The sequence below is a fragment of the Mustela lutreola genome, chromosome 15, assembly GCF_030435805.1.
Source record: "Mustela lutreola isolate mMusLut2 chromosome 15, mMusLut2.pri, whole genome shotgun sequence".
In the NCBI taxonomy this organism is placed as follows: domain Eukaryota; kingdom Metazoa; phylum Chordata; class Mammalia; order Carnivora; family Mustelidae; genus Mustela; species Mustela lutreola.
This window is the reverse complement of record NC_081304.1, coordinates 17,762,270-17,786,551: the sequence shown is the minus strand read 5'-3', so window position 1 is coordinate 17,786,551 and position 24,282 is coordinate 17,762,270. Positions and strand designations below refer to the sequence as shown.

Here is a 24,282-nt window from a genome sequence, read left to right as displayed (position 1 = left end):
TATATATATAAATATTTTAAATATCTTTCACGTTCCAAATGTACAAGGATGTTCGGTCTCTAATGAAAACTGAATCCAGATCATTTCATCAGATTTAGAATCCAAGGACAGTGGCAGACAAACACATATTGGTACAGTGAATTGTTTTGTTCTGAAAGCAGGCATTGGCTTTTCTTGGGGGAGCAGGAGAAAGAGGATGTGGGGAATCTTCTCCAGTCCCCCTTCTGGATGGGCCGAAATGATTCACTTTGAGAAGGCAGGGAAAGGTGGAGGGACAGTGCAGAGCCTGGGGCGGGCTCGGAGCTCGCAGAACCGCAGGTGGCGTCCTGGGTGGGACCCGACTCCGGCCGTTCCATAGAGGCCGGGCCTTTTCCACATCCTGTCACTGGGCAGCAGGGACTGTCTGCGGAAGCAGAGTTCATTTATGAACTCCCATCCTAGCCCTGCTCCTTGTGGGAAGTCATCCTGCCAGCTGATTTTAAGCGGCTCTTTAGCCCACTGTTGTTGCCAACCTTACAGGGATGAGTCCCTCGCAACATTGTTTTTTCCACTGCCTGGGGTGACTGGTAGTTTGAAGGAGACCTTTGACCTCCTTGTAGCATCTGGGACCTTGTGGAGAACCGGACCAGTGCAATCCCTGCTGAGCTCGTCCTAGAGAGGGCAAAGAGCTGGCACCCAGATAGCCCTGGGGTGGCTGGCCAAGGATGGCGTGGGGACGACATCCAGACCCCTTCAGCCGCCAGCCCCTGGCCTGTGCCTTCTGATCCATTGGCTATCTCTTGTGCTTCTTTCCAAGATGCGCAGCCTGCGAGTGGTAGCAGGGAGCGGTGGCCAGACACTGGTCTGGATTTGACGACAGAAATGATGGCGTGTTGCTGTGGTTTGAATCTGATTTTCGCTAATGAGGTTTTGTGGATTTTTGTGGTGATGGTGATGGTTATTGATGCTGCCAGTCTCCCCAGAAGTGACGGAGCCTCAGATCACGTGGCTGTCCGTGTAGGCCTTGGGAGGATCAGGTCTTGGAATTGCCAGAAAGCCCCATGCAGGCTTGTATGGATCTTTGCTTGAGGAGAAGGTAAACGGGAGGAGAGGGGGGCGTGCGCGTGAGCTGGTTTCCTGGCTGCCTTCACCTACGTGCAGGGGGGAGGAAGCTTTGGCCAGGCAGCCAGGTTTAGCCAGTTCCCACTAACTGAAGCCCTGCTCTGCAGGCTGACAGAGCGGAGTTTCGGGCTTCGGGTTGGCCAGAGGCTAACTTGTGCAGAGTCCCCAGAGCTGGAGCAAAGTGCTTGGGCCGGACTCTATGTAGAGACTGCTGCTGGAGCCTGCAGCCCCATTGTCCTGCATTATCACCGGCGGCCACTAGGGGCGTCCCTTCTCCCCCATGCTGCAGACTGCATGCACCAGCGATCCCAGCTGACTTTTGACTCCTTGACTCCAAGATACCCAGACCAAAGAAGCTGCTGTTCTTAGCAAGATGTGCACTGCATTCCACAGACGGGAGGAGCCAGAGAGACAGGGCTTGCCTTTAGAGCCTTGGCTGACATCGGACACCCCGCGCCCCAAATTCCCAGAGCAGCTTACCCTGTGCATGCATCTGAGGATATCAAAGAACGAAGTGCCGGACTCTCTCCTTCCCTGGGCGAGACCTGGAACTTGGAAAGGCTTCCTGTTGTAGGCTCTGTCAGCTCTGGCCCTGGGCCCAGCTGCCGCTGAGATTGGGGCTGCACCGGAGTGAGCTTTGCCTCGGTTGACCAGGTCACAGATGGAGTCTGAGCCTGCTCTAGAAGAAGCATCTCCTGGAAAGGCCCCCGTGACTCCCTCCAAGACCATGTGACCTGCTCCCCGGACTCTGCTGTCATGTCACAGTAGGGACCTCGTCCAGCCCTCGGCACTGTCGCCCCGGCCCACAGGAGTCAGCTTGATGCCTGCTTAGTCTCCTTTTTGTCCAAACAGTTCCCAGGTTCTTCACTCCACCCTTGCCAGGACTTCAGGTCAGGGAGTGCAGAGAGAACCATTGCTTGGGGTTCAGGGCCTCCCCACAAGGAGCTCCACAGGATGGTGGAGCCGTGGCTGGCGTGGACCAGACAAGGGACTGACTCCGAGGCCTCCAAGCTCTTCACCTGGGACCTGACTCCGGCAACTGTGGTTGGAGGGCCTCCCGGGCATGGCCCCCACCCCCCTGCCCCCGGTACTCCTTGTTGGCACCGCTGGGCTGTTGGACTCCATGTTTCCACATGTGTACCTCCTGCCTTTGGATTGACTACATTTGACCCCTTGGCACATTCCCACGGCCTCTGATCTCCGTGTGGGGAGAGAGCTGGGTAGAAAGGAGGCCTCAGCTCTGGGTGGAGATATGTGTAGGGCTCACCCCCCCACCCAGTGCCTACTCTCAAAGACGCTGACGTCCGTTTTGAAGGCTGGCCCACACCAAGCCCCCTCAGCACCCAGTTTATGGGAAATTCAGGCCTTGCCTGCAGCTCTCATCTAACTGCCGTTAACCCCCTTCCTTGCCGGCTCAATGAAGCCCAGGTGTGGGGGTCCCTGTGGTCTGAATTCTTTGCCCAAAGATGACCAGCATTTAACCAACCGAAAGGATAGCCCAAAAGCCTGGGTAGCTTCTCGAAGCTGCCATCTGGGAGAGGGTAAGGACCCAACTGTCAGGCCAGGGGTGGGGGACGAACACATCCCTGACCAGTGCCTACCCAGCCAGGGGGGCAGCCTTCCTGTGGCCTGACCAACCCGCCCCAGAACCAGAGGAGACGCAAGTCAGCTTCGGTTTTGCCCTGCTGCCGAGTGAAGGCAGGCCCGCCAACAGGCTGTCGCCTGGGAGGTTGTGTGGGACAGTCTTTCAATTCGAAGATACTGACTCCAGGCAAGGTGGGCCAAACGTGGGAACAGAGAAGGGGGAAGCTTCACTTTTGTCTGGGCTTGTCCCTGGGTTGTGGGAGGGGCATCCATTTCCAGGGTGGGGGACGAAGTACCAAATGCATTGTAGTTCCACTGGTTACATCTCACTTGTTTCTAATAAAGGAAGCAGCTGAACCAAACCTCTCTGCCCTCGAATTCCTCGGGTCAGCAGGTGGCAGTGGAACCAGCCGAGGACCTGGCTTGGCTGGAGCACCCTCTCAGAGGGCGGCAGGGCCCCTCAAGGAAAGCTGCTGGGGAGCATCCCCTGGAGGCAGCTTGGAGTACTTTCCCTGGGCGAGGGTCTCCTCTCAGGGCGGAATTGGCTCTTTTCCCCTAACTTCTCCCATCCTGGGGTGAGGAGTCGGGACTGACCCAGGTTCACAGAGGAGCCACTGGGCCCTGGGCCAAACACAGGGACCCTTGGCAGTGGCGCCAGTCCCCGGCTTCCACAGCTGGGAGCAGAGCACCCCAATAGTGCAGGGCAAAGTGGCCCCTCTGGGGGGGTGTCAGCCACTGCCCTATGCCCCCATCCAGATGCCCTATCTCCCCTTCTAGGCCCTGGGGTGCTTTTTAACACTGCCGGCCACCAGTGTTACGCTCGGTAGGTGTGCACCTACTGCACACCTACCGAATGGTTCTCTGAGGAAGGGTCCCAGTGACTGCAGTTAGAATTCGCATCTCCCCACCACACACACACACCCCATTCTCTTCCTCTGGAGCTTTTCATCCATTCCCTGACCCTGTGCTGCTTTTAGGCCACCTAAAAAGGCTGGTGCCTCCGAGGGAGCCCCTTTCCAGGGAACGGGGGCTGCAGCCTGAAGACACAGGACCAACCCCCAGGGTCATCAGTGCGCTCCCATCCGACACTCTAGCCCCTCAAAGCTCAGGCCTTGTCCCCACCCTTCGATTTGGGCTGAGAACACAGCCCTGTGGGCGGGACCTCTGGAGTTAAAAGTGACTTCCTTGCCTCTACCCTCCATCGTCATTCCCACCCATCTTCCTGCACCGAAGACTTGCCCTTCCAAGGCCGACTTCCCCGCTTTGGGGTCTCACCCCAGCAGGAAATCCTTCCTCGTGCTTTACCAAACCAGAGAAGAGAAGCAGGATGGTGGGGGGTGGGGGCTTCAGCTCAGGGTCTAGTGTTCTCCCGACACAGGACCCTCCCCCAACCCTGACCTGAGCGGGCCCTGTGGGGACAGAACAACCCGAACTGCTCTGTGTGCACCGTAACTGGACTCCGCCTCGTGGCACCTTGCTTCTCCGGGCCTCCCTCCTCAGGTCTGCAGGCCAGCCACCTGGCCTCCTGGCGGCCCTGAGAACCATGTGTCTGGGCTGCCTGGCCGAGGCCTTTGTGGTTCCTTCGTAGGGAGGCTTCTGGCTCCTTCAGAGTGGGAGCACCCTCTATGAGACACACGGATCATCAGAACCAAACGCTGCTCTCAGCGTGCGGAGGGCAGGCGGAGGCTCTCACTTCCTGCCTTGGGTCACAGGTTGCAGGAAGGAGAGCCAGCCCTGCCCTGGGGTCCGTGAGGCCCATTCAAGCCCCAGCCCAGCGCCAGCCCCAAGCCAGAAACTGGTCTTCAAGCTCTGTCCCGAGTCCGTGTTGGTGCTTATGCCTGATGGAACCCAAAATGCCAGGGCTCCACCTGAAGCTCAGAAAGTCCCCTTTCTGGAAGGTTCTGTCTGGATTCTGCCCTCCAGTGTCTCGGCACCCTCTCCCAGCTGCTCCAGGCAGCCCAGAGCAGCAGGCTGGTTTCTGGGCCTTTGTCGTGGAAGGAGAGCCCTGAGTCTCGGATTCATCTACTGAACAGACAGGGGCCTCGGATGCATCTGAACCCAGAAAGCAGGGGTCTATTGAGGTCCCTCAGAGTCCTGTCCCCATCCCCTTTTAGGGCCATAACAGTTCTTCCCTGGCAGAAGCCCTCCACTCTTGCCAAATCCCCCTTTTCCATTCAAGCCCTTCATGATGACCGGGCAGGGGGAGCTTGTGAGTTGGTGTCCCCACAGTCTCGTGATGCTGGAAGCAGCACTAAGCCAAGAGGAGGGGTCAGGTTATTTTGAGCTGGGGCTCTTCTCCGCCCCTCCCACCCCACCAGCTCCCTGGCTGGCTTAGACAAATTCAAGCCCTGCCGGGGGAGGGGGCCCACGGGACTCTGCCCTCATCCCTCCTCGGGGGGCCTGTGGGTCTGAGCCCCGAGGTGCTCCGCGTACAGCAGTAGTAAAATAAACTGGCTTCTTTATTATTATTATTTTTTAATCAATAGTCTTGTTCTACTGTCCTCTCCCGCACCCTTCTATGACACAAGTTAAAACCTGCTTCCAGGCTTCCTAGAAGAGGGAGCTCAAGTTCAAGAGCTCGAGGGAGGAACCCAGGAAAGCCTGGTGAGGGGAGGGGCTCGGGGGATGGCTAATGCCTGGGGTGGGATGGGGGCAAGAAGAGGGCTGGACCAGGCCCCCTGGGGGGCAGAGAAGAGCTGAAGGCTCCGGTGTCCACCCCAAATCTGGCAGCAACAGGTCTGGCTCTTCATGAGCCACGATGAGGGAGGGAGTGGGCCAAGAATCGGAGGAACTGGGGCCGTCTCAAGGCTCCAGGGTCACGGCCTGTTCTCTGGGGGACCAAAGCAGTCCCCAGCACCCCGCTGAGACCAGAGTGGAGTGGGCAAAGTGAGCAGGCTGGAGGGGCTGGGCCTCCCTCTACCCCTCTGCTCCACAGGGGGAGAGAGCCTCTGCCAAGGGACGCAGCCTGGCGCCCGTGGAGCCCCAGCATAGGTCAGTCCCACCCTCAGAAGCGCTGGACGCGGATGTGGACGAAGAGCGTGGCTGGCGACAGTGAGGCCCCATCCTTGGAAAGCAGGTGGATGTGGCGGTACCCTGTGGAGAGCGTAACCACGTGTCAGGTTCTCTGCACCCCCCACCCAGCAGGGCCAGGACCGCGGGGGCGCAAACCGCATCCCACCCCTAGGCTCAGGGCACACTCTCGGAGGACATCCCAGCCCAGGTGAACAGGGTCTCAGAGGCCCCGACGCCCCCCTCCCGCTCCATCCCCCGCCAACCTTGCTTCAGGCTGTCGAGAGGCAGCGTAAACTGGCCCACAAAGTCATTAGGGGAGGTGGCGTCGTAATCTTCCACCACGAAGCGGACCAGTGCCAGCTCCGGAGCCCGCAACTGGAACTGCAGGGACTGCCCCCAGCGGGGGTTGAAGCCTAGGGCGCAGGCGTGGCAGTCAGGAGCCAGCTGCCCCCTCCCCCACCCACCCCCACTGCCCCCAGCATGCCCACCCACCGTTGTTGAGCACGTAGTTGGTCTCCTTTCGAGCACAGTCTGCGGGCACACCGTGGACCTCAACACGCACCAGGGGGTCCACGATGGAGTTCGGCTTCTCCGTGTTCAGCTTGGGCAGCTGCTGCGCTGTCAGCACCTGCCAGGGATGAAGGGGAGCTTCGGTTTGGCCCCTTGGTTGGGGCAGGGAGCCCCTTGCCCTCAGCACTCGCCCGGACCCCCCTGCACGGGGCTGAGACTCAGCCTGCCCTCACCCCAAGCCATCCCCAGGCCTCCACTCTCTGGTAGTACAGGCTGGCACCCGGCAGACTAGGACCCCTCCAGAACTGGCCGTGACCCTGGGGTTGGGCCCAGTGCAGGCTGCTGACCTGGATAGTGAGAGTGGTCCTGGGGGGCCCAGGGCACTCAGGGTCAAAGGTTGTGTCTGGCTGCCGCAGGCAGGCGGGTTTCAGGACGTAGCCGCACTGCCCGTTGATGAGGAAGCGCCCGGCATTGAGGTCCATCTCATAGCCTGGCGTCTGGAAGTTCAAGGCCACTGTGGACATAGCGGTGTCAGGGCAGGGGCTCTTAGGGACCCTCCTTTCACCACTCTGATTCAGGGTCTCACTGCCCACCCCTACCAGCATTTTGTGGGGGGCATCATGGCGTCGTGGCAGCCAAGGGACCCAGACCTTGTCACCTGCACCTGATCGCTGGTATCCCCCAGGCCAGAGGGGGATGCTGGGCATAGGCCCGGGCCAGAGTCGCACCCAAGGAAGCCTGCGGTTTCCATATCTGTGCTCAAGGAGATCATATTCCCCTCCTTTGCTCCTTTGCTGGGGCTTAGCATCCCTCCAGAGCCCACTCCTGTCAGTGGTGACTCAGGGGAGCTTGTGTGTGTGTGTGTGTGTGTGTGTGTGTGTGAGGGGTTACATGGGAGTAGATGTTTTGAACTTCCATATAAAAAAAAAAAATGTGAGACTTTCACAGTGTCTGGAAGAAATGACTCAGATTTGTTTTCCCACTTATCTTCCTGACAATTGTTTTAATCATTGTTATTACCAAGAGAACCCAGTTTTCCACCTTCTGGAAAGCTGTGTGGCCCGACCCCTGCCCAAGCCTCTCATGGTTTCCTGGAGGCCACCCCCCTGCCCGTCCCTGGTCCTGCTGCTGTCCCCGCTCACCCAGCTGACAGCCTGAGTTCCACATCTCCTGGGGGCTGTAGTTGGCTGAGTTCATCCGCAGCCCCAGTGGGTAGACACGGGTCAGTTGGTGGGCATTGTGCCTGACGAAGCTGTTCCCTGGGGGAGAGTTGGGGCAAGACAACGATGAGTCCTGGGTGACGAGGGATAATGAGGGATGACTGGGTGTCCCTCACCTAATGCCAGGGACTGGAACTTTCTCTGCCCCAACTCTAGGGACAAGCTGGGAACTGACGCTAAACTCCGCTGCCCCCAGACCCCCCTGCCGCAGGGCTGAGAGGACCTCCCGGAGGAGGCTACTGAAGCCCAGAGGGCCAAGGACCCCCTTCCATTTCCTGACACTGCATCCCAGCCCCAAATCCCCACATCCTTCCCCCCTCTCAGTGCCTGGAACGGGGCCCCAGGCTGACACCTGGCTCTCGTCCTGCCCCCCCCCCCATGCACTCCTCCAGCAGCGCTGCAGGTCCCCAGAACCCTTCCTGCAAGTCATGCCTCCAGGCCTTCGCCCGACCTGCTCCTCCAGCCTCGAAACCCCTCCCCCTTCTTCACCTGGCTGCTTCCACCCTAACTTTTGGTCTGCGGGCTTCACAGGTATCCCCTGCTCCAGTCCTTCCCTGATCTCACGCCCTCTGTGGGGCTCCCTCAGCCCCCACCACGGCCCACCGATCACCCTGCACCACCCTCCCGACTATGTCTGGCCCTGCCACTAGGCTCGAGTCCAGCAAAGACGGACAGCAGCTCCCTCCTCCCTGGACTCTCTTTCCTCCCTCCAGGGCGGCCCAGGGCTGGGCATGTGCCAGGCGCTCATTCCCTGAGCCCCAAACCGGGAACCTCCTGACCCCTTCACTGGCCCTGAAGTCCTCTTAGTCTCCTTTCCTGACCAACTCCAGGATGCCCCCACCAGGAGCCTGCAGGCCTCCACGGCGCCTCTGGTCCCCAGATGCCCGATGTCCGGCTCCTACCTGCCTCTCGGATGAGCTTCTTGGCCTTGCGCTCGCTGAGGGAGCTGACCTGGCAGGGCTGGGGTGGCACCGGGTTGGGGCGCAGGGTCCGCAGGCGGGTGGCACAGCAGTACACGACCAGGGCCGACAGCTCTGGGGAGATCTGCTTGGCCTAGGAGATAAGCCTCAGAGGCGGCGCCCACCGGCTCCAGCCCCTCTGTCTTCCTAGCTCCCTTCCCCTCCCCAGGCAGCTCCTCCCTACCCCAGCCAGCTCGGTTGCCCTCAGCCCTCACCCGCCGCCTCTGTTCTGCAGCCTCCACCTCTTCTTCTTCCTCTTCCTCTTCCTCCTCCTGGTCGGATAGAATTCGACCATCCTCGCTCCGAGCAGCTGGCAGCTTCTTCCCCTTCACCAGGACCCGGCCCTTCAGCTGCTGTAGGGACCCCATATGGAAGGATTATTTCCTCTTGCCCCATCAGTCACACAAACACCTCTATGTGAGGGGGGCCTGACAGGGGGGCGCAGGAAAGGCCACGCAAAGAGGAGGGATGCTTCTAACAGGAAAAACCATGGGAAACAATGTTTAGAGCCATCAACAGGGGACTGGCTGGGGAGGTCCCTCCAAAAAGAGTATGACACAGCAGCCTTTCCAATGAATGACGCAGCTCAGAGCCGAAAGAGAAGGAGCCCTCTTCCAAAAAGATCTCCCAGGAAAAAAGTGACGCTAGAACATGTAATCACATAAGCTTCGTTGTGTAACGTTTGAAAGAGAAGATAGTTCCGCACGTAAGTCTATACACACAGGAAAATTCTGGAAAGACGCACAAGAGACTTAAAGATGGTTACTTCCCATGAAGTAGGACAAGGGCAAACAAAGACCCATTTTCCGTTGTATACAATTTTGTGCAACTTGATTTTTTTTTAACCATGTTTGTTTCGTGCTAATAAAAAAAAAATAAAATCAGACACGCGCGCGCACGCACACACACACACACACACACAGATGAGTCAATGTTCTGGGCATATTTGGATTGAGAGTAGGAGGAGAGTTTTCTCAAGAAGACAGAAAAACACAAATGTTCTGAGGAGGCAGATAAAACGTTCTGGGGTTGGGGAGGGAGAACCACCCAGGCCGGAGAGCTAAGGAGGTTCCTCAGACCACAGGAGGGGGTGGTCCACCCTAAGCTAGAATTCTAAGCCAGCATCGCTTGGCAAGGGCAGACAGCTGGGAAGAGAGTTTCTGGAGAAGACGCATCAACAAAGGCCTTGGAGGTGGGAATGGCGGAGATTGCGGGGACCCTGTAGGCAGGGTGGCAGAGTGGGGTGGGGGAGTGAGGGGGAGGGCATGGAGAGCCCTGAGTGGGGCGGGCTGGGCAGAGAGATGTATGGGGTCCCGACCCGTGGAGGTGGCCCACGGAGGTGGTCCACGGAGGTGGCCCGGCAGGGGCGGATGACGGACTGCCGCCCGCTCCTCCCCCACCCAGGCTCAGAGTCGGGGACATTCATTACCTCTGGGGATGGCAACTCTTCAGGGTTCTGCGTGTCCAGGCCCTGTGTCACCAGCGCGTCTCCCAGGATGGTGCGCAGGTGATGAGCCATGACGGCCTGCTGCTCCAGCCCACAGTGGTTCTCGAGGGATAGGATGACAGGGTACGGGGACAGCTGGGGGTGGGGAGACAGGCAGCAACTCAGAGCCACTTCCCCCTCCCGCTCCCAGCACCCCTACTACACCTGGCCCCAACCCCCTTCAGGACAGACAGGCAAAGGCACTCCCGGGGGCTGAGTAGGTGGGATGTGGGGCAGACTTAGGGACCAGTGTGTCCCTGGGGGGACAGGGGCCAGATCTGGGGTCTCTGGGGAAGGGGAGAATGTCTGGGAAGCTGAGGGCAGGGGCAGGGATGGTTCTGTTGTTTAAATGCCCTTTATGTGTCAATGACATTGGCCATGTTGTTTATGCTACACACTCCCCACCCCCCACAGCCCGTAATTTTTAAGTGCGTTTATTTATTTATTTTTTAGTAATCTCTGCACCCAACTCTGGGCTCGAACTCCTGACCCTGAGATCAACAGTCGCACACTCTTCCGACTGAGCCCACCAGGCGCCCCACGCCCAACGTGTTTTGAGGGTAAGATCCGTGCATAGCTTGCCAGGAGTTGCAACTATGCAGACTTCAGGGCTGAACTTCTCTTTCGTGCCCTTCTCTTTGGGAGTCATGATTCAAACGTCTTTCCCTACCCGCAAGGTTTTCTTCCAGACATTCTGTGATTTTGGGGCATTTACTAAACATGGGGGTGGAGGAATGGAGCCTCTCACTCAGCTTTCTTCTACCCCACTGACCAGCTGTCCCAGTGACACTGGGTGAGTGAGTGATTCTCTGGGCAGGGGGCGGGGAGGGTTCTTCTGGAAGGACAGAGGACGCTGGGGTCACTGCGGGAGGCTCTGGGGCTGGGCATGGGGGTCCTGGGAGCTCACAGTGAAGGCGTGGTCACGCACAGTCTGGACCACATCTCGGAAGAGGATCTTGGAGGTGAGGGTGTGGCCGTGATAGATGATGGGCTCCCCTCCTGGTCCCTCCCAGCAGTCCAGCTCCACACAGCGGCAGCCCTGTGCAAAGGCCCTGTGGACAGGCAGACAGAACAGCAGGTGAGGTGTCATGTGGAAGCCACGGAGCAGAGCTATGGACGGACTGAGCCAGGTTTGAGCCCCATAGCGCCCCCAAGCTGGGCTCCCAGATGCGTTCACCCCAACCATCCCCTGCTACAGTACCTAACATAGGCCTCCGTGCTGCTGAGCCCCCCGATCTGAGAGTCTGTCAGGTATGTATTGTGTGAGGAGGAGATGAAGTAGTGGGAGAGGGGCTGGCCCATGTCCTGGAACACACATGTGTGGGCCGGGTCCAGGGCAGCCCCTTCAGGTGACAACAGGTACATCATGAAGCCATCCAGCGTCATCAGTTCGTGCTGCTTGGCTGCGAAGACGGGTCGAAGAGAGCGTCAGGTCACTGGGAGGACTCCCATGTCTGGCCCCACAGGGCCCCAAAGCTCACTCGGCTTAGTAATGAGTACCTACCTACTGACTGGACCCTGCATGAGTTACGCCATTTATTTATTTAAAGTAATCTCTATACCCAACGTGGGGTTCGAACTCACAACCCCAAAATCGAGGGTCACACACTCTATCAACCGAGATGGCCAGGAGCCCCCACAAGTCATGCCATTTAATCTTCAGCCAAACCCCGTGAGGCAGGTATGCTGCTATGCCATGTCACCAGCGTGGCAGCTGCATCTCCTAGAGCCAAAGGTGACTCGCCAAAGATGGCACCCACAGCCAGTAATTGTAGCTGGAAGCCCCTGGACCTGTCAGATGCTGAGACAGGACCGTGCTGACCCTGACCCCGTCTGTCAGCCCCCCACCTGCAGGCCCCCACCTGTCTCGTTGAGCTCATAGGTGTGGATGAGCTTCTGGGCGTGGGCCAGCGTGGCGCCGTCCTCCCTTTGGTCCTCCAGGAACTCCAGCAACTCCGGGGCGCTCAGCACGCGGTCCTCGCCTGAGTACCGATGGAAGATCTCCTCCAGCTCAGGGCGTTTCAGCAACCGCCGCAGAAACTCCTCAATCTCAGCCCCCTCCAGCCGTTCGTTGTTGGAGTGGTCGCACTCCTGGAAGGCAGCGCGGAGCGGCTCAGAGGTGGAGGACGCCTGGGGAAAGCGGGCCTGCACCGACCGACACATCCGTCGTCAACCACGCTGGGCAGGCGGGGACCCCCTGGTCCATAGGTAGAGAAACTGGGAGCTAGCGCACCAGCTCACACAGCTGCTCCGCTGCGGGGCTGGGATTCTAAGGAGGGTCTCTTGGCTTCAGTGCCTGTCCCTCCGCACCATGACCTACCCCCCAAAATCAAGATGTGGGAGGAAAAGCAGTGACCCAGGGGCAGGACAGACCATAATTCTTCCTCCCATGTGTTTGTGTGTGCAGGGCCATCCTTCCGTCCCCAGACCCACGCCCGTGGTCAGTGAGCCACAGATAACTGACTTCACAGGGAGGAGTCCCCGTGTTGCTATGGGTTCAGGTGGACAGGTGCCATGGCTCCTGTGTCTTTCTGTGTCTCAGGTGGCTCAGACAGTCACCACCCACACAGGCGTCTGTCATGAGCTCCGACCCGGCCTCTGATGCCCAGAGCACCCCCATGTACCCCCGTCAGTGCTCCCACATGTGGGGTGTATCCGGCCACGTGGAGAGGTGCCCCATATGTCACAGTGGAGGAGGGTGGGCACGTGAGTCCGTGAGCAGACTCCTGCCTGCACGCCCGTGTGCAAGTCGTGCATGGCCATGAATGCAAAGGGTGCCTGCAGACGTGGAAAAATGAAAAGCACAGCTTTGCTGCTCTCTCTGGGGGAGCGGAGGGTCCCTCCCACCCCTGGGCTCTCTGCCTGAGGAAGAAGTTCTGGGCCCCCGTGCCCATCCTGGCCCAGCGCCCTCAGAGGAGTGCAAAAGGCTAAGTAGGCCCAGATATGGCCTTTCTGCAGGGCGAGGGCCCCGGGGTGAGTGAGGTGGGTGCCTCAGATGTCAGCCTGGGGGCAGGACCCCACCTTGAAGAGGCGGTAGGCATACATGTCATTCATGTCCACGTTCACCATTCTGAGCAGGCTCTTGATCTCCTTGAAGCTCATCTTACTGTCCTGGTCGGAGTCTGCACGGTGCAGATAGGCGTGGATCCAGGTGTGGGCGCTCAGGAAATACCCGCAAAAGCCTGGGCACCACCGCCTGCCCCACCAGGTGCCTGCCGGGACCCCGGGGTGGGGCTCCTGTGTCCAGGGGCTGTACTTCCCCTCTGCCCGCGGCCTCCACGGGCCGGGGCTGGGCTCCCCAGAGACGGGAGGCCGCGGCGCCACCCTCTATTCTGAAGACCAGGGGCTGGGGCTCGCCCTCGGGTCCCCAAGCACCCGGCCCCCTCAGCTCCCCGGACCCCGGCAGCTGGGCAGGATATTGGTCGAGACGTTCGCGCTGGCTCATGGCGTCGAGGCGCGCTCGCAGCTTGGCCAGGCCACGCACCCAGCGCTGAGCCTCTTCCGCCGTGGCCGCCGCCAAGTCCAAGTTCTTGCGGCGGCCCTTGAAGGCGATGGTGAGGCAGCGCGCGGGCGGGAAGGCGCCCCCGAAGCGCCGCAGGCCCTCGGACTGGTGGCCCTCACGGACCGCCTCGATGTGCTGCACGAAGACTGAAGGGGGGAGGGTACAGGGCACGCACGGCAGGGTCAGGGCCGCTGTCCCCCGACCGCTGTCCCGGCAGCCCGCCCTGAGCCCGCGCGACCCAGCTCACAGATGTGCTGCGACGGCGCGCGCGGGATGCGCCGCTGGAACCACACGCTCAGGCCGTCCTCCTGCAGCCGGTACAGCCGCTCCTTGTGCCACGTCCGCGAGCGGATCTTGCAGAGCCGGGAGCCCTGCAGCATGGCGCGCACGTCCTCGTCCTCCGTCAGGCCTGCGGGGAGGGGGGGGGGGGGGCGGGAGGCCTGACCACGATGTCGGGGCCTCCCTGGCCCCTGGCTCCCTCCACCCTCTTCCCAGCCGGCAGCCGCCAGCGGCCTTGCCCTGCAAGCCCTCACCCGCCACTCTTCCTCTGCTTAGCTTAACGAGGCCCCAGGACTGGATTTGGCCTTTCAGCTCCTCCGCCCCAAGGTCTCACCTGGTGTGTCCCACCCAAGCCCCGGGGTGGTGGGGAGGACCCCAGTACCTTCTGTCTTGGTTAGGCCGCTGCCTCCAGAGGCCCTTAGAGCAGAGCAGTCCCTCAGGCAGCACCTGGCCCTTCCGCCTCCCTCAAGGTCACCCTGTGCCACTCCCTTCCATCCCGGTCTTTAGACTTCAAGACCAGAATCTGCCACCCACAGCCTTTTCCTTTGATGTGAAACCCTGACCTCAAGAAGGTAATCTCACTATCTAACCTAAATCTCTCTTGCTGCAATCCAAGCTCCTCACCTCCACACTCCCCACGGCAAGGGAGGATAGCAGAGGCCACCCTGGCTCCAGGGTCACAGGCCAACGACTCCAGGACCAGCCCTGCCAAGGCCAGCCTGGGGCTGATATCCAGGTGTCCTCTTTGTGTCCAGCTGAAAGCATGGTCTGCTGTGACACTCGGCACTCCCTGGGGCCCAGCCACCGTCACAATCCCACCTCACCCCACATGGGTTCTCCCTTTCCTTAGCAGGAAGAAATGCTTGCAAAACATCTACCACACACGAGCCCCCAATCACGAATGAACACACGAGAAAACAAGGACAGAGAAGCTTAAGGAACTTGCCAGAATTCCATGGCCACAAAGGGGAGGATGCAGGCTTCAAACCCCGGAGGTCAGGCCCCAGCACCTGTCCCCGTGGCCACTGCATTGAACCCCTCTGCTCCTCCGTCCCTGCTTGCTCACACGGTTGGGGGCGTGTTGCAGAATTTAAATTCAGGGGCCCAGGGAGGCAAATCCCAACTCTGTCACTTCTGAGTTACACAGCCTTGGTGGCAGGAACCGTGACCGCTCAGGGCCCTGTGTTCTCCACGCACGCAGTGAAGACCACAACAGCCCCCGACCTTGAGCTGCAAAATCTGAACTTCAGCTAAGATGCCACCCGTCCTGGTGTTACTACAGCCTGCTCTCCTGCGTTACAGGTCGATACCGAAGGTTTACCAGCCAGAGGACAACAGAAAGAGCGCGAACGCGGCAAACTGGAGGGTCCATGCCCTTTGGAAGGAGGAGGGCGGCAGATGAGGGCCCAGAGTTTCCAGAGAACAGGAAGCTGGGTTTGTATGTGAAGCCTCTGGATTTTTCAATGTTGGCAACTAAATCAAAGTGAAACAAAACCCTCTAAATTACCACTGTGTGAGCCAAATGAAACAGGACAGTGGCATTAGACTTTGTGGCTCCCAGGCCCCTGTGTGTTGGGAACTCTGACCCATGCAACTAAAGTTTAAATCCCTGAGCCTTCTTTCATTCTCTCTGGGAGCCTTTGTAGGATCCTTCTTGTTTCTCTGACTCTCAGAGGACTCCTTCAAGGACGGGCTCAGACACCATCTCCTCCAGGAAGCCTTCCTTGATTTGTCCTCAAATGGGCATTCTCCCTCCCCAATCACCCACAGCATTTTTTTTTAACTAAAGCACCCCACCTAAATTGTAATTTCAGGGAACTTTAATAAACCCAAGGACAGGGACAAAGTCTTATATCCACATCTCGGTGCTCATCCCAGAGCCAGATTCACAGCCAGGGTTTTCTGAAAGGGGAGGACAAGCCATGTCCACCGACAACTGGGGAACTAAGCACGTTCTACCCCTAGCCCTACCCTATCTAGCCTTTCCTTGTGGGCCAGGATGGTTTCTGAACCCTGGCAGTGATCGGACTCGCCCGGAGAAGGTGGCAAACCCCACATCCCAGAGATTCTTGTCCGGCAGGTGTGGGCTGGGACTTGGGTATCGATGTTTAAAAATTGCCCTGTGAGGGCACCTGGGTGGCTCAGTGGGTTAAAGCCGCTGCCTTCGGCTCAGGTCATGATCCCAGGGTTCTGGGATAGAGCCCCACATCGGGCTCTCTGCTCAGCAGGGAACCTGCTTCCTCCTCTCTCTCTCTCTGCCTGCCTCTCTGCCTTGTGATCTCTATCTGTCAAATAAATAAATATAATCTTAAAAAAAAAAAAATTCCCCTGTGACCCTGAGGGTAACTGTGATTGACAATCAGGGTCTCAGGGCCAGGAGGAGAAGCCTGCCATCCAGAGGAGCCCATGGTCCCCCTTGGGGCTAGCCTGTGGCTCTGAGGGCTCCAAAGGGTCTCTCAGAATTCAGACCGGGCTAGGAAGGGGAGGCGGAAACCTTGTCATTCCAGACAAAGAGCTACAAGGTGGCCCACAGCAGGCCAAGAGACTCACTAGACCCTCAGCCCTCTGCACCCACATCTGGGCAACTTCTGAATTCCCTCAGCCTGAGAAGCAATGGCTTGGGTGGCAGGACACTCAGGGAACCTGTAGGGCCACCACAACTGAGCCCCCCGCCCCCAACTCCCCAGCTATGGGAAAGGAACCCCTCATTCCCATGACAACCAGGCTCTGCAGCTGGGGCTACCTCCCCTGACCCAGCCAGTCCTCTGAGGCCAAGCCCATAGTTGAGGAGGGTGGGGGAGAAAGGGGGCTGGCGAATGACTAAGGCCGGAAATGGAGGTGAGTCACCGAGGTCCTGCTTTGTCCAGAGCATTCTGCAAACAGGACATCAAGACAGGGAGCCAGAACTTCTGATCAGCTCTCCACTGGGACAGGTTCCCATGTCGAGGGGGCCCTTGCCCCTGGCCCTCATCCCCAGCTGCCCAGGAGCCTGCTGGGGGAAAGGGTGACACTCTAGTCTGCCCGCCCAGCGGGGACTGGGACTGGTCTCTGGCTCACGATGCTCCCAAACACGCATCCATTGGAAAAGCCAAATAGAATGAGAGTTCAATGCCGGGCTGAGCCTGGTGCTGAGTTCCCAGAGCAGGTGACGCTCCTTCCCTGTTGCTTCAGCTTCTGAGCCCTGGGGTAGGGAAGGGATTAGGGCTCCAGACAGGAAGGGTGGGACCCAGAGAGGTCAGGGAGAGAGGTCAGGAGGAGGGCCCAGGCCCTGGGCAGAGGCACTGGAAGGCACCTGGCTCTCTGCCCAGGCACCCAGTCAACATTTATAGGCCCTGCCAGGGCTCCAAACCCACAGATGCTTCCTCCACCTCATTCCTACCCGCTTGGAGCAGGTGTACCAGCTGCCTGCTCCTAGTGCTTCCCGTGGGTTCTCTAATCTAAACATCTCTGCCTTGAACGTGGAGCTGGGCAGGGCCAGTGTCATGGCCACCTTGACCAAACAGAGGGGGAACAATCATTAAATAACAGTAGAATAATGGGGATGAACAAAGGCAAAAAAGGTAGAAACAACCCAAATGTCCATCAACAGATGAACAGAGAAGCAAAGGTGGGTACAGACACACAGGGGGACATGAGTCAGCCGTAAAGAGGAGGGATATCTGATCTAGGCTGCACGGATGACCCTGGATGACATTACACTAAGTGAAATAACAGGTCGTAAAAGGACAGATTATCGTATGATCCCACTTATAGGCGGTGTCTAAAATAGTCAAATTCATCTGGACCGATTATATGGCCCATACGCCTCAATAAAAAAATTTCAGAGACGGAGTGTAATTAGAGGTTACCAGGGCCTACGGGAAGGGAGGAAGGGGGAAATGACGGGTTAATGGCTACAGAGGGGTGTTTGTTTGTTTGTTTAGGATAATGGAAAAGTTTTGGAGCGAGCACAACATTGTGAACGCCTCACATTGTGCATGTAATTAATGCCATTGAAATAGCCACTTAATGCATTTTTTACCACAGCTTTAAAAATTAGTAACGTAGGGCGCCTGGGTGGCGCAGTGGGTTAAAGCCTCTGCCTTCGGCTCAGGTTATGATGCCAGAGTCCTGGGATCGAGTCCCGCATCGGGCTCTCTGCTCAGCAGGGAGCCTGCTTCTCTCTGTCTCTCTCTGCCTGCCTCTCTGCCTACTTGTGATCTCTGTCTGTCAAATAAATAAATAAAATCTTTAAAACAAGAATTAGTAACGTAATAGTCCAGTAACCACTGGATGCTTAAATGGGTGACCTGTTTGATATGTGAGTTAACATCTCGATAAAGCTGTTCAAAAGGCACAGAGTGGCTAACGCATTCAGGGTCCTGGGTCTGTAAGGCTGTGGACCCAGAACGTATTGAGAGTTGGGGGCTGCTTAACCCCCTAAAGGGCCGTGTGTGGCTTGAATGAGCTAATATGCAGGTGCCCTCCATGGAGGGCCTGGCCCACAGCGAGAACTTGCTAAATTAGGATAAAGTGAGGCAGTGGCCCGGGAGGGGAGAGGGACCTAGGTATTCCCACCCATCTGTCCTCATTAGGCTCGTGGTTCCCCACGGCGCTCTTCTCCAGCCCAGTTCAGTGCTGTCAGCTGGGGCTCGGACACCTTCTCTAGGCCAACCGCTTATCTCAGCCCCCAGAGATGGGTCAGGGGGAGGCTAGGAATGGACAGCCCCGTTTCCCAACTATCACCTTCGGCCTGGACGGTTTGGTGTGTGTGTGGTTTGAGCCCTGAGCCGTTCTATGTCGGTGGCCAAGGCCAAGGGGGAGGAGGCGATTTCAGCAACTGAGCTGGAAGGACCGTGGGGAAGCCACGTCCATCTCTGATCCTCAAACCGCCCTCCCCTGTTTGCACAGACGGGCCACTGGTACTATGAGAGGGCAAGCTGCGTGTGCCGACAACAGCTTAGGTCTCCCAAGCCCAGGAAGGACACAGGGGCCGTGTGGTGGATGGCCAGAGGCCAGAGCTGGCCAGCGGTGGGGGTGAGGGTGGGTGTGTGTGTGCTGTGGGGCTACAGCGAGTGTAGACAAGAGGGTAATGCATAGGCAGCTGGGCATGAAAGTGGTAGGTCTCTAGCAAGGGGGTGTGTGTGTGTGGGGGGTGCATTTAGGGTGTGTGTGCACGTGTGTGCTTTGCACTAGGGCACACTCAGGAAGGGCACCGGGGCTCCAGCAGGAATGTGAGCCATGCAGGGAACAGCAACCGACAGCTTCATGCCAAATGGGGGAGGAGAGGAAGAGAAGATTTTCCTGACGGTTCTGGGAGGGAACACACGATGGTGAGGGTCCCAATACCTTCTCATCCTTTCCCTCTGGCCAGCAGGCAGCCCCAGCCCTGCAGGTAGGAAGCACGTCCCCCTCGCTGGGGCCGGCCGCCACACCCAGGGTGAAGGCCCGGCCAAGCTCAGCGCCAGAGTCCATAACATTCTTTGGAAAGTCAACACAGTCAGGAAAGGCAGGCAGTGCTGGCCAGACACACAGCGACCGAAGGTGGCAGCACCCTTCCGGGCAGGGCCAGAACACGCATGAAGCCGATCTGGAGGCAAAGGTTGTAGGAGGGGGGGCCTCCCCAGAGCCGAAGGAGGAGGAGAGGTGAGGGACAGCCCCCTCGTCCTGCCTGGCAGGCCCCGGCTTAGCCAGGAAGGCCACCCAGTTCTCCCTCCCACCAGGCCAGACACCTGCCAGGACTCCCACCTTCCAAGTGCACGCACGGCAGTCCCACTCACCCTGCAGGAGAAGTCCTGGGCAGGCCATAGTGAGAGCCCTCTGGCCGCTGGGGCACTTGGTGGAGGCCTGCAGGCCGGGGACGAAAGGGAACAGGATTCTGCCCACTCAGGCCTCCGCGCTCCCGGGGAGGATTAGGGGCTGGGGCGGGGCCTGACCGGTGCGGGCACAGACTGGGGCTCTGGGGAGATAGGGCTGGCTAGGGCTGGTGGGTGACATCCAGGATGCCCATTTAAATGCACATTTCAGGGGCACCTGGGTGGCTCAGTGGGTTAAGCCTCTGCCTTCGGCTCAGGTCATGATCTCAGGGTCCTGGGATCGAGCCTCGCATCTGGCTGTCTGCTCAGTGGGGAGCCTGCTTCTCCCTCTCCCTCTGCCTGCCTCTCTGCCTACTTGTGATCTCTCTCTCGTTCTCTCTCTCTGTCAAATAAATAAATAAATAAATCTTTTTTTAAAAAATGCACATTTCAGATAAATAACAAGTGATGTTTTCGTGTAAGTTTGTTCCAAATGATCTGCTGTTGATTTGAAACTCACGTTTAACTGGCCGTCCTGGGTTTTATGTAACGCCTATGAGGATACCTCTAGGGGCTGGCAGAGCCTCTGCAGGGGAGAGGAGAAGCGGGCCATGCCCAGACACAAATCACTCACTCCCTCATTGTGACAGGAGCTTGGACCCCGGGGCCAGACGCCTGGGTTCGAATCCTTGCTCAGCGGCTTCCCAGCATTCAGCATCTCGGAATCTCAGTTTCTCATCTGTAAGATGAGGCTCATGGTACCACACACCTCATACAATTGTGAGCATTAAATGAGCTGATATGTGAAAAGCCCTGGCTCAGTGTTATAAAGGTGTTAATTCGTATCATTAACTCTGGCAATAAAGAGCCATCATTGAAACCTAGGCCTTAGCAGTTGTCTCTTAGCCATGTGGGCCCCAGGCTGGTGACGTCATCCCCTACCCCCAGCTGATCTGCCCTGCGAGGACATCAGCAGCATCTTCTCCCCGGGATGCCAAGCTTTAAGTAGGCTCCCGCCAGACACGAGCTCAGCATTGTGCCTGGGTTGGCAGGTGCTCTAACTCTCCCCAGCTATTCCCTGGCTTTCTGGGGACAGGCTAAGCCTGCAGCCACCCCCGCTGAGGAGGAAGGGACAGGAGAAGAGCCCCAGGCTCCACAAATGGCTCCCGGCTGTGTGCGATGGCCATCGCCATTGTCCCAGCTCCCCCATTCGGCCTGAGAACCTGAGAAGACCTTTCTTTCCTGTGGGCCCCTCTGAGCCTTTGATCTCCAAGCCGCTCCCCGCCCTTGTCTCTTGAAAGGACCTGAAATAAAGTCTGTTGTCTGCTAGCCTGGGGGGTTTGGCCCTGACCCAGATGGGGACAGCCCTGAGAGCCACCTGGGGAGGAGCTGCGGCTAGCTGCCTGGTGGGAGCTCCCTGGGTGGTGGGCCTGGCCTTGGTGGCCTCAAAGTGGGCCCCAGGACACCTGGGTTTTGTCTCCACCCTGTTCCTGGAATCAGTGATGCCTGGGGAAGGGGCATTCCCCAGAAACTGGACATTCCTCTCTCGGCAGTCACTAGGCAGGACAGGGCAGCGGTGGGAGGGGAGGGTGGCCCAGGTGACATTCTGACACCCACACACCCACACGTGCCCTGACAGTGTCCCTAGGATGGGATGCCTTGAGCTCCCATGCGGCTTTACTCATGCCAAGAGGCTGAGTCCTGGGTTTGGAGGTATGACCTGTCTGAGAGTGTCTCCGGCTATTAAACTATGCGCCCCCCAAGGGCAAAGTGCTGTGGTATTCACCTACGCAGCCCCAGGCCTTGGCACAGTGCCATCACATGCTGATAGCGCTGAGCAGAAGCGTATGGAATGAAGAAGCAGCACCCCAGCCCTCCCCCAGCATCCGCCAGCCCTGCTTTTCTGGCCCAACGCCAGCCCCGGATGTCTCTGTGGCCCCTCAGCTCCCCACAGCCCTCCCCTCCCCAAGGCACCAGCGCTCCTTAGCCCAGAGAATGACACTGTCACCCAGCAGACACCTTTCAGATCCCACCAGCCGCAGAGTCCAGCCCAGCCCGCCTCCTAGGTGGTTCTTTTAGAACCCAACTCGGCTGTGCTGGTCCAAGTCTGAGCATCCCCATGGCTTGACCAATGGATTCCTCAACCTCCGTCTTACGGTTCTCCCTCATTCATCCCTGCCTTCTTCTGACGTGCCCCCCACTCTCCAGGAGCCCTGCCTCCCTCCTCCTGCTTGAGACCCTCTGGGGCTCCTGCTGCCACCAGGGCAAGTCCATAACTCTATAAGGAGAGGCCTTGAGCATCTGGCCCCCACCTGCCTCTCCCCCACACCTAGCTCCACTCTCCCTCTGGCTCTGGGGTCCAGCTAGGGCCCTCGCTGGCTCCCCAGCACCTGATTTGCTCTCTCCCTTCCTAGAATTGTTTCTTTGCCTCATTGTCTGACCTCCTTGCTGAGGCCTCCCCTCTCTAAAGGGCCAGAACTGTGTCTGTCCTATTTGTTGCTGAATCGCAGGACAGAGCCTACTATACGCACTAAGTAAATGTCCGCCGAGTGCATGAATGATTGGAGGGTAGGGCAGAGATCATGTGTCTTACGTCTCCTCAGGGAGAGTGCCAGGTTCCGAGCTCAGAACATAGAGCTCAGTCCATTCAGATCTGAGTGAGTGACAGGAGGTAGAAATAAGAACAAGGTGGGGGGCAGTGACAAAGAGAAGGCAAGTCTGGCAATCGGCACCCCGAATTCTGCCTGGAGATTCACGCTGGTCTCCTGGGAAGCCCTGCCTATTCCCCCACACCCACCTCTCCATCATGAATTATTTATCAACAGCAGTTGCAACATACCATTTCAGGTTCACGGTCATGGATGTTTTCTAAAACACTCGCACACCTCTCATTCAAGCCACCTAATCAGCCAGTCAGTCACACTCTGCCCAGGCTCTGAGATGGTCTCTGCCGCAGTGTGGCTGCCCACAGCCTCCCATGCCATCCTCTGCCCTTAACTGGCTGTGTGGCCACTGACAAATTCTTCAACTTCTCTGCCTCAGTTTCCTCATCTGTGAAGTGGGAATTATACTAGGTGCCTCTCAGGAGAATGAGGAAGACTGAGTGATGGCACCTAGGTACCCAGTGCCCCCCCTCCCGACTCTGGGAGTTAACATTCCTTCCCTGTAGTCACTTCTCCTGAACCTGGGAGGGGCATCTGTCCTTCTCACTCCAAGGACAGTATTCTCACCAGTTCGACCAGTCCTACCTGGTCGCTGCAGGGGCTGCTGCAAACCCTGGGGGGGCTGAAGGGCTGGAGGACCAGTTTGAGAGGCTGGCCTCTTCCACAGCTCCCCTGTCTCCCTAACGGCGGCCAAGAATCCAGGAAGCACGGGGACGCCCGTGAACCCTGGAAGGCACAGGGTTCTGGGGAGCTGGGTGAGGGACACCCCCAGCGTGTCTCTCCCACTCTATTTCACCGGGTCCTCCGGGACCCCAATCCGCGCCCCGCGCCCCGACGCCCACTCCAGCACGCCCCGCGGGCGCCTCCTGGTGGGAAGCAAAGGCCACCGGCGCGCCTCGCCCGGCCGGGGAACGTCGGATGACCACAGGTGCGACCCCCAACCTTCCGACCCTCGCTACCTGGGAAGCCCACGACAGCTCGCCCGCACACCCTCGCCGTCCCAGGCGGCCCCCCCGGGCAGTCCCCGCCCGCCCCGAACCGCCCCCGTCGGTTACTGACCCATCTTCTTCAGCGCCCGCAGCCCGGGCCTCCTGCTGCCGCCGTCCGGGGGCGCGAGGGCGACGGACGTCGCGACCTGGGCCGGCACCGAGGGCTCCTCGGGCCGGCGGCGGCAGCTCCTCCAGCGGCCGCACAGCATGGCTCGGTGGGGTCGGGGCCGGGCCGGGCTCTGCGCGCGGGGACAAGGCAGCGGGGACGCCGCTCCGGCCCGGCCCCGGCTCTGCGCGGGGTCCCGAGCGGAGAAACTTAGCGGCGTCCGGAGGGAGTCGGGGAGAGGAGGTGTCGGGAGCAGGGAGAGAGGGAGGGACGAGGTCGGGAGAAGGAGGGACCCGGAGGGAGGGGGCGGGGCCGAGGACGGCGCCAGGGGAGGTGCGAGGCGGGGAGCTGGGCGGGGACCCCAGCCCGGGAGGTGTGTCCTCCGCGAGGTGTGGGAAAGGAAGGGGGCCGGCTAGAGTCACCCCGAATCTCCGTGTCCGTCCCCCGCTTTTGAGTCCTCCTCCCCATTCTCCCAGCGATCCTCGGCTCCCGGCCCCACCGATGACCCAAGACCCTATTCGGGGGTTGAGGGGCCAGCGGAGGGGCGAGGGTTGTCGTCTGGCACAGACACTCTCTCCGTTTTCTGGATCCTGACTCGAGGAGGACTCGGGACCCCTCTCCACCTTTTCCTTCCCTGCCCCTCCGGGAGCTTAGAAGGAAGCCAGACAGGGGAGCGAGGCTGTGGCGCAGCTCATCTTGGGCCGAAGGTCCTCGAGCCTGCCGGGAAAGCCGAGAGAACCCCGAGAGCTGAGCCAGGCGGGAGGGCAACCCAAACCGGAGGGGTGGGGGAGCGAGAAGGGATGGGTGGGTGTAGCAAGGCTCTGGCTATGACGTCATAGGATTAACCCTCTCCGCGCCAGACCAGGTGTTGGCCCCTCCGTTTCAGAAGTCTCGAAGTGGAGAAGATGGGGAAGCACTAAGTCTAGAATCCCCGGCTGAACTCCGATTCTGGGTTAGAGGCTTGGATGGGTTGGTGCCGCAGCGGGCTTTGGATTGCCCCGGGGAAGGCCGCCGTGCCCTGTGTAGGTGTCCTTGACATCAACCTGTGAGTGAACGTCGGGTGTGAGTCCCAGTGGCCGTCTCATGTGACACCATCA

General features: G+C 59.0%; 1 protein-coding gene across 8 annotated transcripts; it reads right to left on the bottom strand.

The window, feature by feature from the left end:
• Nucleotides 1-5,140: 5,140 nt before the first annotated feature.
• Nucleotides 5,141-23,907, bottom strand: PLCD3 (phospholipase C delta 3). Of its 8 annotated transcripts, none has more exons than XM_059148190.1 (16): nt 20,062-20,160; nt 19,413-19,479; nt 13,622-13,783; nt 13,292-13,520; nt 12,894-13,023; nt 11,735-12,017; nt 11,074-11,275; nt 10,780-10,924; nt 9,816-9,968; nt 8,602-8,739; nt 8,330-8,480; nt 7,350-7,466; nt 6,555-6,721; nt 6,190-6,325; nt 5,961-6,110; nt 5,141-5,778 (listed from the first exon to the last, which is right to left on the bottom strand). In XM_059148190.1, the coding sequence occupies exons 1-16, from the start codon at nt 20,143-20,145 to the stop codon at nt 5,690-5,692; spliced, it is 2,403 nt and encodes an 800-aa protein (XP_059004173.1). In that variant the 5' UTR covers nt 20,146-20,160; the 3' UTR covers nt 5,141-5,689. The 8 variants fall into 8 exon arrangements, 7 of the variants coding, with proteins under 7 accessions (XP_059004173.1, XP_059004174.1, XP_059004177.1 ...); XM_059148191.1 differs by having other exon boundaries at nt 8,330-8,471; XM_059148194.1 differs by having other exon boundaries at nt 8,629-8,739.
• Between the last annotated feature and the right edge of the window lie 375 nt (nt 23,908-24,282).